The sequence below is a fragment of the Mya arenaria genome, chromosome 4 (genome assembly GCF_026914265.1).
Source record: "Mya arenaria isolate MELC-2E11 chromosome 4, ASM2691426v1".
NCBI classification, from domain to species: Eukaryota; Metazoa; Mollusca; class Bivalvia; order Myida; family Myidae; genus Mya; species Mya arenaria.
This window is the reverse complement of record NC_069125.1, coordinates 61,569,675-61,584,165: the sequence shown is the minus strand read 5'-3', so window position 1 is coordinate 61,584,165 and position 14,491 is coordinate 61,569,675. Positions and strand designations below refer to the sequence as shown.

Here is a 14,491-nt window from a genome sequence, read left to right as displayed (position 1 = left end):
TTCGTTATTTTTCTCTTTATTTTAATATATACAGCAAATACCAACAGCTTATATGATGCCAATCTGAAAGAAAAGAAACAGAAAAAAATGTACAAGTATGCATCATCAAGTTAACATTAAACAATTCCTATAATCTTCCACAATAACATTTTATCAGCTATTTTCCCTGGAGGTATTCTGTAAATTAATGCCTAATAAGTAAATTGGACAAGGCAACAACTATAGTCTCAGAGAAACATACAAGTTTTAAAAATTATATATGCTGAGATATCAGTTAGAGCTAATATATCACTAATAATTTTTTATTCTGATTACGCAAGATCATCATACATCATAGGCCGTTAGATGTGAAAGTGGATAAAATCAATTACAGAATGTATTATATGTAGATTAATTTTCAAGAGCTTACCTTGTTAGCAACATCAAGGGCATCATAGTCGGGAGCTAGTCGTACATACGCCTTTTTCTCACCGTCTGGCCTTTATTGAGATAGAAAGAACTAATCAATAGGATTATCCATATCAACACAAATCATACATTCAGATCTTTAAAAGAAACTGTAACAAAACCTATATTTGAAAGTCTAGACTACATGCATTATGCAATGAGAACATGAAAACTAATTTAGTACATTTCTTGGTATCAGACCTAAGTAACGACCTTAACGTCAATATCGTCCTGGTCAAGAAGTATGTACTTCAGACTAAAACATTTGTAACGAGAACTACAATAAATGTCCTGCTAGTGTTGATAGTATTGATAAGTGACTTCAGTTAGAAGTAATACATTTATTCAACACTAAATTCAGTGTAGGTAAGGTTTAATCATGTCACAAATCTGAACTACAATAAATGTTCTGCTAGTTCAGAAATGATTTATCAAGTGACTTCAGTTAGAAGTAATACATTTATTCAACACTAAATTCAGTGTAGGTAAGGTATAATCATCATGTGTCACTGGTACTCAAATTCTTTATCCGAGTTATTTTGTTATTGTGTTACTCAAAGTCAAATTTGTTATGCTACACTTCATGAAACATGACTTTTAATCATTTAAAGAACTTAACAATGAAAATACCAGTGTGCACTGTATACTATGTCCATGTTTTTTTATTTGTACCACCTTTACCACTTCAAAGATTATCTCTGATTATAGTCATCAGCATATTCTAGCAGTTTTGAGCAACTTTTGTTTCATGTGTTCCAACAACTGACATGGTTGTTCTATCAATTAAATGGATGAGCATTTGCACTCAGTTTGATATCAAAAGTCTTAAAACTTTACTAACTGGATTTGAGAAGAGATAACGCAGATACCATTTAATGCTTTAAAAATATTGTACATGTATGAAAAATAACTAATACTGAACAGTTTCACTTTGGAAATGATTCATCAGTGACTTCAGTTAGAATTAATTCACTTCTTCAACACTGTTAACATCAGTGTAGGTAAGGTATAATCATCATGTGTCACTGATACACAACATCTTTACATTACTGTAAAATGTCAATCTGACTCACAAACTAGCAGAGTTAAATCTAGACCATTGATACAGTGCCTCAAAACCTTGAAACATCAGGGCCTTTCTGTTTATTAAAAAGCATCATTTTGAAATCAACTGAGAATTAGAATTTTGCCTAAAAATGAATAAGAATGATTTTAAAAAAAACAGACAGGAAAGAAGAAAGTGTGATTTATGTTGTTAAGAATGCAATAACTTTTCCATACAAAATGGTTTGGGGATTATTTAAAAATTATATAAAAAAAAAATGTGAATCTTGTTTTTACATTTTAAATAAAGGTTGATGTATATGGACTGATTCATTCAAGAGTGTATTTTCAATGACTGACAAAGTACAGAGAAGTACTTGTGCTGGTTTGAAAATGACTGATCAGTGCCTTCAGAGCTCATACATTTCTTCAACACTGTTAAGTCAGTGTAGGTAAGGTACAATCATCATGTGTCACTGATACTTTTTTCTTAATCTAACTGGACATTTGGCCTAATTCAGACAGCCTACCTGTTGAGAGTGTTGACCTTTGCAACATCAATGTCGTACAGCTGTTTGACCGCTGAACATATCTGGGGCTTGTTTGCTCTCTTGTCAACAATGAACACCAGTGTGTTGTTGTCTTCAATCTTCTTCATGGCAGACTCAGTTGTCAGGGGGAACTTCACAATACGGAACTGATCAAGTCTGAAAATAGTATGCTTTAAGTATACTAAATGCCTTGTACCTTTTGAATGACATGTTAACATGAAAAGTAATGGCAATGCTAAACATCAATGGTTATTATTAGTAGTTTATTTTTACTTGTTCTAAATTGTATGACTATTTAAACTAATTCAGTGGTATCACTGTTATAAGATAATGTTTGAACTAAACCGTTTCCAAATGAAAGAGTCATGGATGAATGACAAAAGACGAGTGTTCATTTAAAACATTAAAATCAAGTGTCTGTGTTCACCATTTTTCACTTACTTTGGTGCTCTGGGAACACTTTTCCTTGGGTATCTAGGAGCTCTGGGCAGTTTCAAGGTCTTGGGCCTCTTGAAGTGAACCGATGTGCGAACCTTCCTGCTTCTCTTCTGGTGGATACCACGGAGAACAGCCTTTTTAGCCTTAGTTGCCTTAGCAACAACCTTAGGTTGGTCCCCACCGGGTGCAGCCTTTGCTGCTCCCTTACCAGGCTTCTTAGCCGACTCTATAATAAATAAATAAATGTCTTAAAGACTTGCACCAGGCACTCTTCTCCATGTGTAATTTAAGTGGTGTCTGGATTATGCATAAATGGTTAATATTAAACTGTTTACTAATTACCATTTTAGGGGAGGAGTGTATTGTACGAAAGTTAGAAGCAGCATCTTGTTTTTCAGAGGTAAAGTGTTTGAGACACACAACTTTTCCAAACATGTTTAGTTCAAACAGTGAATCAAACTGAATATAATGCAACTCCGACGAGTCACGACGATTAATATTATATTGTTGAAACGCGTTCGTTTTGTGCCCTTTCCGCTAATGACATTTTACAAGATTTCAACACAGAACAGTTCAATAAGGCTTAATTCATAACATGGTTAATTCACATTGTATTTGAAATTAAACGGCCTTACTGTCAGTTGACTTCTTTTTCGGTGCCATGTTATTTTCAAAAGGAAGTTGAAAGGGGCTTACACGTGCTAAGCAAAGGAGAAAAGTTTGACTGGTTTATTTATATTTTGAATTTTGTTGCGTTCTTCTGGGCAAAAATCTAAACCATTCAAGCACAAACTTTAGCCCGAAAGAAACTCGGGAACCACGAATACCAATGTAAACATTCATCATATCAAACAAATGTAATTACCAGGAGATTTTCATCATATGCAATAATATAGTTGTGCCTTTTGATTAAACCCATCTTAACGATATGTAACAACCAATATTTTTTTTAGAAAGAATCTCATCAGGTATCGTGAAAAGTTGGTAATTGCAAACTTGTATAATATCCGGAATGAAATTGGTTCGGATCGTGTCATTTCTGTGACCGCTAGATCATTATGCAATAAATGGACACTTATAGATGTTTTGAAAGTTTTTTGATAATGTTACACCGGAATACCCTAGTCCACCTGAATGGCCGTCAACGAGTCTTGACGATTTTTTTTTTACTATGGCACACTCGTGACGTCCACCATCCCAACAAAAAGTAGCGAACGGTCCTTGTGCAGAGAATCCGCGCGTCCACAATTTTGAAATTATCTCCGTTATAAAATTCAAATTTCTACGAAAATATTATTGCCTACTATTAAAAACATATTGATTTATGTCATTATGCCAAAAAACATGTTTAGATATCACAAAACACTCACATGTGTCGATCGTTTATCAAGTATCCCGATATCTGTAAATCTGGGACAAATCTGACAGGTTGTGTATATGTATAACGGTATTCTTGACCCAGAATATATTTTTGTGAAAATAACGACTCAAATGACAAATTCAATCCAGTTTTAAATCACTGTCTGGTATATATTTAACAACTTTGTCATTATTATTCAAAATTGATGCATAATAATACTTTTTTTTTTCGCCCAGTGTTGAATGGTAGAGAGTTGTAGCGTTACAGGGATACATAAGAAATGTCAAAATAATAAAAAGTATCCCTGATCGCTCAGTATTGTAGCTACGGAATACCAGTGTATAAAAATGGATTAAATAAGAAAAGAGGGCCAATTAGAAATTTCCAACAAAAAAGATTCGAGATTCAATGGAAATGTTAACATTATAACTTGGAAATATATACAATTATACATAATTATTTACTAACATTGTAGTAATGTAGCTTATAGCAGAAATATAAAACAGCTGAATAAAAGCGCTGAACAGAAATTGCAATTTATATTCCTCATTTACAAGATACAATACTCTTTATATAAATGCAGGTATGTGATAACAAGAAACATTGGCCCAATGAGCTATTTTCTAACATGATTTACAAACATACATAGCATAACTTAAATAGAACTGGTGACCCGGAAATAAAAGCATATAGTTTTAAAAACTGTGACCATGCCTGTAAGTCTATTTCATCATTGACACCTGGGGCATATGTAATATATATCAGGTTGGAAGAGCATGATTAATAAATAGAGCATGATCAAAAAATTAATGCTAATTTGTTACAGGCACGTAGGAGCAATGGGGCCGCGAATATTTGTGAATGATTTTCTTATTATCGTATTTTAAATAAAGCTACGCGCATAATAGATAAATGCCAGTCTGACACGATATTGAATAAACAGGTCACCATGTCATAATTAAACCTGTGAACATCTAGCATATTGGTGTGTGAATGGCGTGAAAACAGGCGGCAGATTATTAAAGACGGGTAGGTGGAAGAAGGGGCAATAAGACAATAATTATTTGTATCGTTTTTGATGTTTCTGCAGTTGATTATGATAATTGCAATTACTTGTTAAAATAGATTTGTCATTAAAAAGCCAGCAATTGTGTTTGTTCAAACGCGTCACATTAAAGTTTAAAATGGACGTTCCAAATCCGCCCAAGGTTTTAAATTTCCAAAAAGATCTTTTGGCACTAAAACACTGAACACGGTGCATTCAACTCGCAATAGTTCCAAAGTCATTCATGGCTTCACCATGAGGAGGTAAACTGTGCTAATTTGTTATTAACATACATTGTGAGACTGCGCAAATATGAGTATTTAAAAGTAAATGATGCTGGCATTTAAAATAATTTAAGATTGCGCAATAATTAAAATGTCGCTGTTGCTCATAATGTTATTTTAACCGAAAAAAGGTTTAGATAAAACATGAAAATAAAACCTGAACTCACTGGAAATCGAGTCTTTCAATGCTTACAGGGATGTGATTTGTCTGCGGATTCGCGGAATTCCGCGGATCTTATGCCCCCCCCCCCCCCAAAAAAAACAAAAAAAAAACGCAATTATTTATTTTTTACCTGGAAAAAATTATTTGGTTGCTTTCAGTTGTTTAAGTTAATATTCCAGTTTGCTTCAAATCTAAAGTCCCTCAAAAGAGCTTCTAAAAAGCCATTTTTTCTTATTCAGCAGTGCGCTTTTGACCCAAAGAGCGCCCCATAAACCCATGGCCGAAAATGTTTCAGCCCTCCGGCTGCCAGGTCAATCACATCCCTGGCTTAAAATTGAGCAAAATTATCTTAAAATTTATCTGCTCCCCAGCCCACCCCTTCTGCGGCCCCAGTGTCAATTTCCTTCCTACATGTCTGTGTTAATATTTAATACCAATAAGAAATAACATTATGATGTTTTAACAATACCCCCTTCATACATGCCATAATTCTGGAGACCCTGCCAGGGGATTTTGACATTTTTGTTCTGAATTCCTTGGGATTTGACGTAAGACATTCTGATCAATCAACACAGTGCTACCATGCAAGAATCTTTTGTACATGCAGAATAATTCTATATAATTCATCATACAGTGATTTCATATGTAAATACTGTATTCTATAAAGCACAGTTGCATAACAAAATATGTCATCGGAAAAAATATATATATATGAGACAATTTAATTGGCTTATCTTCCTCCAAAGTCAATATAATAATCTGCCTTTTCACAAATTGTTAATATGTAGGTGCTGCTTATTTACTACATATGCTTAAACTCTTGATAGTATGTTTCACTACCAAACTGATCTATTGCACATGGTCTATTAAACCTTTTTAAATAAACTGTATTAGAAAATACCATCATAACTACCGGTAGTTTGACCTGATTCAGTACCATTACCAAATGAATACTCTGAAAACCAATTTTGTAAGAGAATTTCTTTATTCCACAAAAATATTTAAATAACATTTTGTCAGCAAGGGGATGCACAATATGTTACACATGCTTATAACCAAATTGAATCTTTATCTAAATTGTATGGTTTTGATGTAATAAATGATAGGAATAACAAATAACGGTTGAACAACGCAAAACAACACGTTCGGTTATACAAGGTTCTCAATACAAATACACTTACATAAACAGTAAGAAACCCAATAACGTTTTATTAAGTAGTGTAAGTATGTTAAGCATCAACAAAATGCGACTGAATTTTAAGACTCCGGATTGCCAACCTAAACACTGTAGAAGTCAAGGGCTAAACTTAGGAGTATTGTACTCCCTGACTCCCTATAGTGTCCAACCCTTATTTCTTCTTAAAACACCTTCATCAATCTTCCACATGTTTGAAAAAAATGTCTTATTTTCAGATTGATTTTCTGGAAAATGCTTCCTCCTAGAGCCCTTTACATGTACTGAATAAAAAGAAATTACTTGGTATGTCAGCAACAAGAAAAATGATGGCTCAAAATGTTCCTAGCAACAGGGTTATTGCAACATTTCCATCTGTAAGTATAAGCCAATTGGCAGACCTTTTTTATAGTCTAATGGACATTTTATGAAAGTTTTAATCATATTTGGACATTTTCTAGAATGCTCCCCTATGACTTTGACCCCCTCACTAATCCTACTCTTTAGTTTGTTAAAATTATTTTAAATAGATATCTGATTCCTATCCAAATATTTGTCAAGATTTTTTATTGGCACAGGTTAATTACTCTGGAGTACATGTAATAATTAGTCTTTCTTTTCTGCAGGCTTACAATGTTGAGACCTCACCTTACAAAAAGAACAATTTTCACCCGAAAGTGAAAACTGCCTGCTCAGAAAATAGGACAGGATGTGTTGGGTATTTGTTTTCCTTTTCTTCTACCTTAATTTTTGGTGATCATTTTAAACAATATAAATTGTTAAAGCAATCATTATCTGTTTTGTTTCCAATGACAGATTATCTGATCCACTGTAACATGTCAAAAACATTATAAGAGTTTTTGTGTTGCCTGCAAATCATGGCTGATACATTGGGGATTATTTTGTCAAATGTTCGTTTTAAATCAATAACTGTTGAACAACTTGGACTAGAGTCGTCAATCTTTGTATGCACATTGGCCATGGTCAGAAGATGACCCATATTGATTTTCTCATCAAAGGTCATTGTAACCTTTACTATAAAAAAACATGACTGGTAATGCATTAGATTTGCAGAATTATAGTTTTAACAAAAACTTAATTGTATATTTTAATCTGTTTTAAATATCTCGGTGTTGCTATAATCCCAACTCAATGATCAAACTTTATTTCAAGTACCCAAGATATACTTAGGTGACTTTATGAGATGGTTATTATTACAGGTTAAAGATCTGTAAGGCAGTTTTAGTTGGAGATGTGGCTGTCGGGAAAACATCCCTTGTCAACAGGTATCACAAGTTTTTGTCTGTGTTTTCCATAACTGCTGGGGTTTTTTGTGAAGTGAGTGTTCTGAGCTCAGACAAACTGAGTGGACTCAAGGGTAAAACTTAATGATTTGTTTGTAGAATAGAACTTTGAACACATACATGAATACAGATAATCTCTTTATGATCTGGACTTTTTACACAAACATTTTTGAGAACAGATTGTATATTTGCTCTTAAAATGAAGTGTATTAATTTACATGTACCATAGTGTCACTTTCACAAAGTTACTGATTGTTTTGTTATGAAGATTATGAATGCAAACCTGACAGAAGATGTGGAATTGACTGTGACAAAACACTGTCAATTCCACATATTCTGTCAGGTTTGCATTGTCCAAAAATCAACATGGAAAACATTTATAGATGTGTGTGTTGTATCTGCTATTACAGGTTTTGTCATGATGTATTTGACAAAGATTACAAGGCGACAATTGGAGTGGACTTTGAAGTGGAAAAGTTCAGCATTCTCAACACACCCTTCACCCTTCAGATGTATGTAATGTAATGGGCTTATGCCACATAAATGCCATTTCTGATTGCCATTTAAGATATTGTTGGCTAGTCCTCAATAATGTTTATGTAAAATATAAGGTATCTGTGATAGGATTCTTTTACTAATAAATAAACTGACGCAAGGTTTGCCTTATATCCACAATAAGAAATGAGAACTTAAGCAATATCTATTACCGTACCTCTTCTCTTAAGCTTAACTATTGGACACATATGAAGCAAATGCAAAATTTCATAAATGCATATAGACAAAAAAGCGTTTCAAACATGTATGTGACCTAGAAGCTGGCAAATATATATAATAAATACATGTACATGACATTGAACCTGCAGTATATCAATATATATAATGTAATATTAACACTAGACCTAAATACATGTACATAACCTAGAAACTGCTGTGCATGTTGACCATTGACCTTTATACATGAATATGACCTAAAACTGTTTTTTTGCATACATGTTTTGACCTTTACCTTTTTAAATTTACATGACATAGAAGCTGTTGTATACTTGTTCATGCTTGTAAATCCATGACCTTAATACATGCAAAGCTGTAACCTTGCATAAATGGAAACCTTTGAACTTTATACATGGTGACCTATGCAATCTATTGATTTGAACCATGACCATCATCATGATAACCGTTCACCTTTATTCTTATTTAACAGTGACCTTTTAACATGTTAACCCATTATTTGTATACATGTTCACCTGTGACCGCTATACATGTTAATCCATGACCTCAATACATTCAATCCCATGATCTGTATCCTTGTTAACCCATGTCCTTTATAGAATTTAATCAATGACCTTTATACATATACAGATGGGATACAGCTGGGCAGGAACGTTTTAAGAGTATTGCCTCATCATACTACAGGGGAGCCCATGGTGAGTTGTCAATATATCTTGGGTACTTGAAATAAAGTTTGAATCTTTGGACCAAAAGCAAACAAATAGTTATAATATTTGAATCTTCATAAAAATTACAGGTAGTACATGGTATTGAAATAGGTTAAGTAAATTTAGTGTCATGCATTCTAGGATATGAAGTATTTTAGTCTTACTTAAATGGTGAAAATTTTGTGCATATTTCAGTTGTAATAGTTGTGTTTGACATGTCGGACGAGGGCTCCATTGCCAGTATTTCCCGCTGGATGGAAGATGCTACAGCCAGTTCAAACAATCCACTCAAGTTTGTGGTTGGAGCCAAGAAAGACCTTGTGGTATAGCAATAAAGCTTTTACAGCAATTTTAATTGGATTCCCCTTTATTTAAACTGGAATAAATAAAAGTATTGCATTTATTTTTTACTTAAGTTAAAATATATCTTTCTTTGTGAGAGAAGATCGTTGGTTCCTACAAGAAATAGATTGAATGCAAGTCTTAAATTATGACTTATTTTTGACCAATCAAAATTGATTACACAAAATGGTCATGTTTTGTTCAAAGGTATTTTAATGAAATTACATGATACTGAACTGTTAACCTTTTGTGTTTTCAAATACTCAGTTAAATGAATAAACTAATTATCCAGATAAGCCATCTCTACCTTCTAAATATTTTTTTTACATCTTATCTCCTCTACACATTGTAAACGTAATGTTTTTGTTTTTGCTTTTAAAGGTCCTGTTTTTGTTTAATGAAATTTTATAACTAACATATACAAAAAATAATTGTACCTCACATTAACACTCAGTTGCTATGGTTTCAGTCGCAGGCGGCATGCAGGGCCGTGGAGGAGAGAGTGTTAGATATTGCTCAAAGTCTTGGGGCTGAATACTGGTCAGTCTCTGCTAAAACTGGTAATTACACTAGTTTTCATTTTAGAGTGACAAAATTATTATGAAAAGTACATGTGTAAGACTTTTTCCTTGTAATGTTTTGAACAGTTAAGTTTTAATATAAAGTTTGAGTCATTACTTTCAAAGTTGTGCACTGTACACCCATCAATGTTTTAATTCAAGGGCTAAATTAAGGCATGCACATGATTTGAGTTGCCTAATCCTTCCTCTGGATGAGAAGTTCTGTCCAATTACCTTAGGTTATTCAAGGCTCATACAGGAATTTCCTGTCAAAATTGCCTATTTCTGAATGGCAATCCCACTAGTATATACTAGTACCATCCTTGGATGGTTAAAACATAACTGGGTGTTTGTATTTAGGGAGAACTTACAATTGGTCCTTTATTTGTCTTTGTCACAAGTTCTTAATTTTCATCCTACAGGTGAGAATGTCCAGTCATTTTCATTTCGCTGTGTGTCTCTAACATTTGATGCGGCAGTGTTAAGAGAGGTTGAGTCATCCGGAAATGCTTCTCAGAAACAGATTGGAGCAATCAGTGAGTGCATTTATGTTATTCTCAACATTTTTTACAGTATAGACCAGCAGATTTTTTAAATAAATTTCTAAGTTTCAGTGAAGGTATGATAAAAAGCTTGCAAGTTTAGGTTGAATTTCATAGTAAAAACTACTTTTGCAATTATTTACCAGGTTTCAACATAGTGAAACCTGGTTATAAACATAAAGTATATTATTGTTTGGGAGGGCGGATGGGTGGGCAGCGTCAAACTCACCTATTAAACTAGATAACTTTTAGTTAAGGTTGACATATATATTGTGACCAAACTTGGTATAAAGGAAGAGTTAATGGAAACCTTTCTTGGGATTGCGTTTGAGGCAACTTAGGTCAAGGTCACTATGAACAGGGCCATTTTACCAGTTATGGGGAATACAATCTAGCGCTTTTTGTGAGGGGAAAAAGTGTTTGTTTTTTTAGTTTTGGGTAATTCTCATAGCGACTTTTCAAACAATTTGGACGATTTAGTTTTACAAATAGAGTAGAGTATCAAGGACACAGTCCATATATATTACTCAAAAAAAAAACTTACCAGTATGAATCATGAGATTTTATAAAATTATGTTTTTGAAAATGGGAAATTTCAGGGGCTATTTTCATGGAAAAAAAAACAGGGTCTGGCCTTTTGGAAAGAAGCTGAGTACCTGCTAGGATAATGAAGGGTACAGAGGCTTGGCTGAAAATAGATGCACAGTTGAAACTTTATAACCTGAGCTAGGATTGACATATTATGACCAAACTCAGTGCTCCTAGGGTCGCTGTTGCTTAAAAATAGAAAAAAGGTTGAAACTGAATATTATTAGTTATGGTTGACATATTGTGACCAAACTTGGTATATACAAATGTAGGAAGAGTTTATGGAGAACTTTCATGGGAATGCATTTGGGGCCCCTAGAGTAAAGGTCAACTTCACTGTTACTAAAAATGAAAATAACAAAAAGAAAGAAAGTTGAAACTGAAGCAGCCTTTCTTGTTTGTAAACATTATACTCTATCAATTATAATATTTATAATATAAATCTATGAATTACAGAAATGGACAGAACAGATTTATATGATTCAAAGTCCAGTAAGAGGAAGCTGAAGGCCGACTGCTGTAAAGCCTAGAACTGGACCCCAGCTGGACGGACTGGGTATTGGACATTAATCAGTGGTCAAGACAGACTGGTCACTTGTCATTCCCCTGTGGTGTTCAAAGCGCTGCCATGTGATAAACTGCGGTTGTGATAAGCAACATTATGTGCATCCAATGGTGTTTATATTCATGTACTTTTACTGTAGTATTTGTTTTAATCAGTTTATGGTTTGGTGTGTGTGACAGTCAGTCATTATTTTTCAAGTCTCATCAGTATATTTGACTAATGAATTAATTAATATGTGTTCTTTAATTGATTTTCTCCCTAATGGATACATGTACCTCAAATTTATATTTGCGACAACCCCATCATTGTTGGATATATATCATTCAGATTCCAGACATATCCAAACCAAATGACTCATTCAAGTTCAACCACATTGCTAGTGCAAGTATATTAAAGATTTGACTTGCCATGGTCAGCCTGTCTCAAGTTCAACATTATCACTAGTACAAGTTTTTAACAGATTTCATTAGCCATGGTCAGTCTGTCTCATGTTCAACCACATTGCTAGTACAAGTTTTAAACGGCTTTCATTAGCCATGGTCAGTCTGTCTCAAATTCAACCACATTGCTAGTACAAGTTTTAAACAGCTTTCATTAGCCATGGTCGGTCAGTCTCGAGTTCAACCATGTTACAAGTACATGTATTCAATAGGTTCAATGAATGGCCTTTCTCCCATTCAAACATATCACTGTTAACAACTTCTTTTTTAATAAATCACATTTTTAACCTCGCCTGAGCACAGTGTGAGCTATTGTGATAAGGTGATTGTCTGTCATCCGTCATCAACATTCTCCATCAAACAACTTCTCCACGTACAACACAGAGACAATTTCAACAAAACTTGGCAGGAGTGTTCCTTGAGTGGTCTTTTCCAAATTCTTCCATGCAGAACTCTTGAAAATCTTTCTCTCCGGAAACCGCTGGCTTGATTTAAAAATAATCCACAAGAATGTTCCTTAGGTGACCCTGTATCAAATTCCTTCACCCCATGTTGCTTCATATAAAAACATAGCCACAAGGGGGCGGGGCTAATTTTATAATATGTCTATAATTAAATACTCTCTTTAAAAACTATCTGCAAAATAATAAATTTTCAAAATAAATTAACAGAAATGTTTCTAAGGTGACCTTCTGTCAAATTCCTTCAACCCATGTTGATTCATAAAAACATGGCTCCCAGGGGTGGGCCTAGTTACCTTTTTTCGTTTATATGGAAAACTTTGAAAATCTTATCTCCGGAAACTATTGACCCAATCTCAAAATAATTCCACAGAAATGTTCCTTAGGTGATCAATATCAAATTCCTTCACCCCATTTTGATTCATAAAAAACCCAAAGCCGCCAGGAGTTGTTGCCCAAGAATTGCCCTTCTATTATAGAAATGTCTAGAGCACCTTTCAAGTTTTACTCATGCGAGCGATATAAGGCCATCATGGCCCTCTTGTTTTTTTTCACATGTATGTTATTAATCCCATTTTAATGAATTTTATGCTTTAGAATGAAAAATTGTCTGTTTATATGCATTTGAGATTAAGCATATTATTTACTTTTGATATTGTGCTTTTTAATATGCATATTTTGTTTTTGTTGTGACAGTCTCCAGGGGAATCAATTAATCCTGCAAGTATTTGATGGGGTTTTGCGGAACATTTATTCCATAGAACTTTAAATGCAGTCTGATATGATAACTATTTAAACATTCCAGTGTGCTGTTTGAAGCACTGTATAGCAAACATTTTGTAGATTATTCATAAGTGATTGATTAATTACTATGCATTTATGGCTCATTGTGAGTGTAATTATTGGTCACCCAGTCAGACTAGATGGTTTCCTTTGTCAACTCAAATTGTGGTCTGGTATTGTGGGGTATACCCCCACAAAAAAAAAGAAAATGCATTGCTTTTATCATTATAATGCATATATGGAATTGGACTGTCAAAATTCCATATTTTAGACAGGGTGCTTCATGCAGGGGTGTGCTTTTGCATTTACGGATGATGTTTTTTAGAGGTATGTTTTCGCATTTATGGATATTCTTTTCCAACAATAACAAGTGTAGAACTTTATTAATAAAAACTTGTTTTTTATGTTTGTGTGCAATGTCTGTTTTTTTGTATTTCATATCATGCTTAATTTAGCTATATAGCTTTATACATTTAGAATTACATTAATTTTTTAAGCCAAAAGTCCTTCTGATTTTATTTAGAGATGTTGCCAGGGGATATAAAATTGCTTATGATCTATATAAGTATAGACTATAGATAAGGATGCTTCTGTATAGATACTTAAATTGTACTTATATGTTATATTTTTCATTGCAAAAAGATCTTTGAAGTGTAATATGTGAGTGTAAAACTTATGAATGTAATACAAATGTTTGTTAATGGAAATTGAGCAGTAAAATTCTTCCAAGCATTGTTACAAGTGGTCTGAAAATGATCTTCCTATTGCTTTTTTCCGCAAGTGCTTTCATGAACAATTATTAATGAGGCCTTTTACAATTTTCAAGCCGTCCATATTTACTGTAAATTTACAAATACATGTTCGTGTATGTATTGTAATGGTACTAAATAAATGTAAAACTATATAATTTCTTTGTTTTATTTTATTGTTATTGTCAACAACAATTTTTAACCAATAATGTGTA

General features: G+C 33.5%; 2 protein-coding genes across 4 annotated transcripts; one reads left to right on the top strand and one right to left on the bottom strand.

The window, feature by feature from the left end:
- Positions 1-3,217, bottom strand: LOC128231594 (60S ribosomal protein L23a-like). The gene is made up of 5 exons (XM_052944616.1): positions 3,116-3,217; positions 2,484-2,706; positions 2,022-2,198; positions 410-479; positions 1-63 (listed from the first exon to the last, which is right to left on the bottom strand). The coding sequence occupies exons 1-5, from the start codon at positions 3,141-3,143 to the stop codon at positions 49-51; spliced, it is 513 nt and encodes a 170-aa protein (XP_052800576.1). The 5' UTR covers positions 3,144-3,217; the 3' UTR covers positions 1-48.
- A 51-nt stretch (positions 3,218-3,268) lies between these two features.
- On the top strand, positions 3,269-14,434 carry LOC128231593 (ras-related protein Rab-34-like). 3 transcript variants are annotated; one of them, XM_052944612.1, is made up of 10 exons: positions 3,269-3,337; positions 6,746-6,883; positions 7,133-7,224; positions 7,727-7,792; positions 8,221-8,322; positions 9,170-9,234; positions 9,442-9,569; positions 10,058-10,148; positions 10,571-10,684; positions 11,735-14,434. In XM_052944612.1, the coding sequence occupies exons 2-10, from the start codon at positions 6,815-6,817 to the stop codon at positions 11,806-11,808; spliced, it is 801 nt and encodes a 266-aa protein (XP_052800572.1). In that variant the 5' UTR covers positions 3,269-3,337; positions 6,746-6,814; the 3' UTR covers positions 11,809-14,434. The 3 variants fall into 3 exon arrangements, with proteins under 3 accessions (XP_052800572.1, XP_052800575.1, XP_052800574.1); XM_052944615.1 differs by having other exon boundaries at positions 3,293-3,311; XM_052944614.1 differs by lacking the exon at positions 3,269-3,337 and adding an exon at positions 3,345-3,448.
- The last annotated feature ends 57 nt before the right edge of the window (positions 14,435-14,491 follow it).

Coding starts and splice junctions, on each gene's coding strand:
- LOC128231593 (XM_052944612.1), top strand. CDS start 6,815: ATGTCAGCAACAAGAAAAATGATGGCTCAAAATGTTCCTAGCAACAGG. Junction 6,884..7,132: donor TTATTGCAACATTTCCATCT/GTAAGTATAAGC, acceptor TCTTTTCTGCAG/GCTTACAATGTTGAGACCTC. Junction 10,685..11,734: donor GAAACAGATTGGAGCAATCA/GTGAGTGCATTT, acceptor TATGAATTACAG/AAATGGACAGAACAGATTTA.
- LOC128231594 (XM_052944616.1), bottom strand. CDS start 3,143: ATGGCACCGAAAAAGAAGTCAACTGACA. Junction 2,199..2,483: donor AGTGTTCCCAGAGCACCAAA/GTAAGTGAAAAA, acceptor TACTATTTTCAG/ACTTGATCAGTTCCGTATTG. Junction 480..2,021: donor AAGGTCAACACTCTCAACAG/GTAGGCTGTCTG, acceptor ATCTCAATAAAG/GCCAGACGGTGAGAAAAAGG.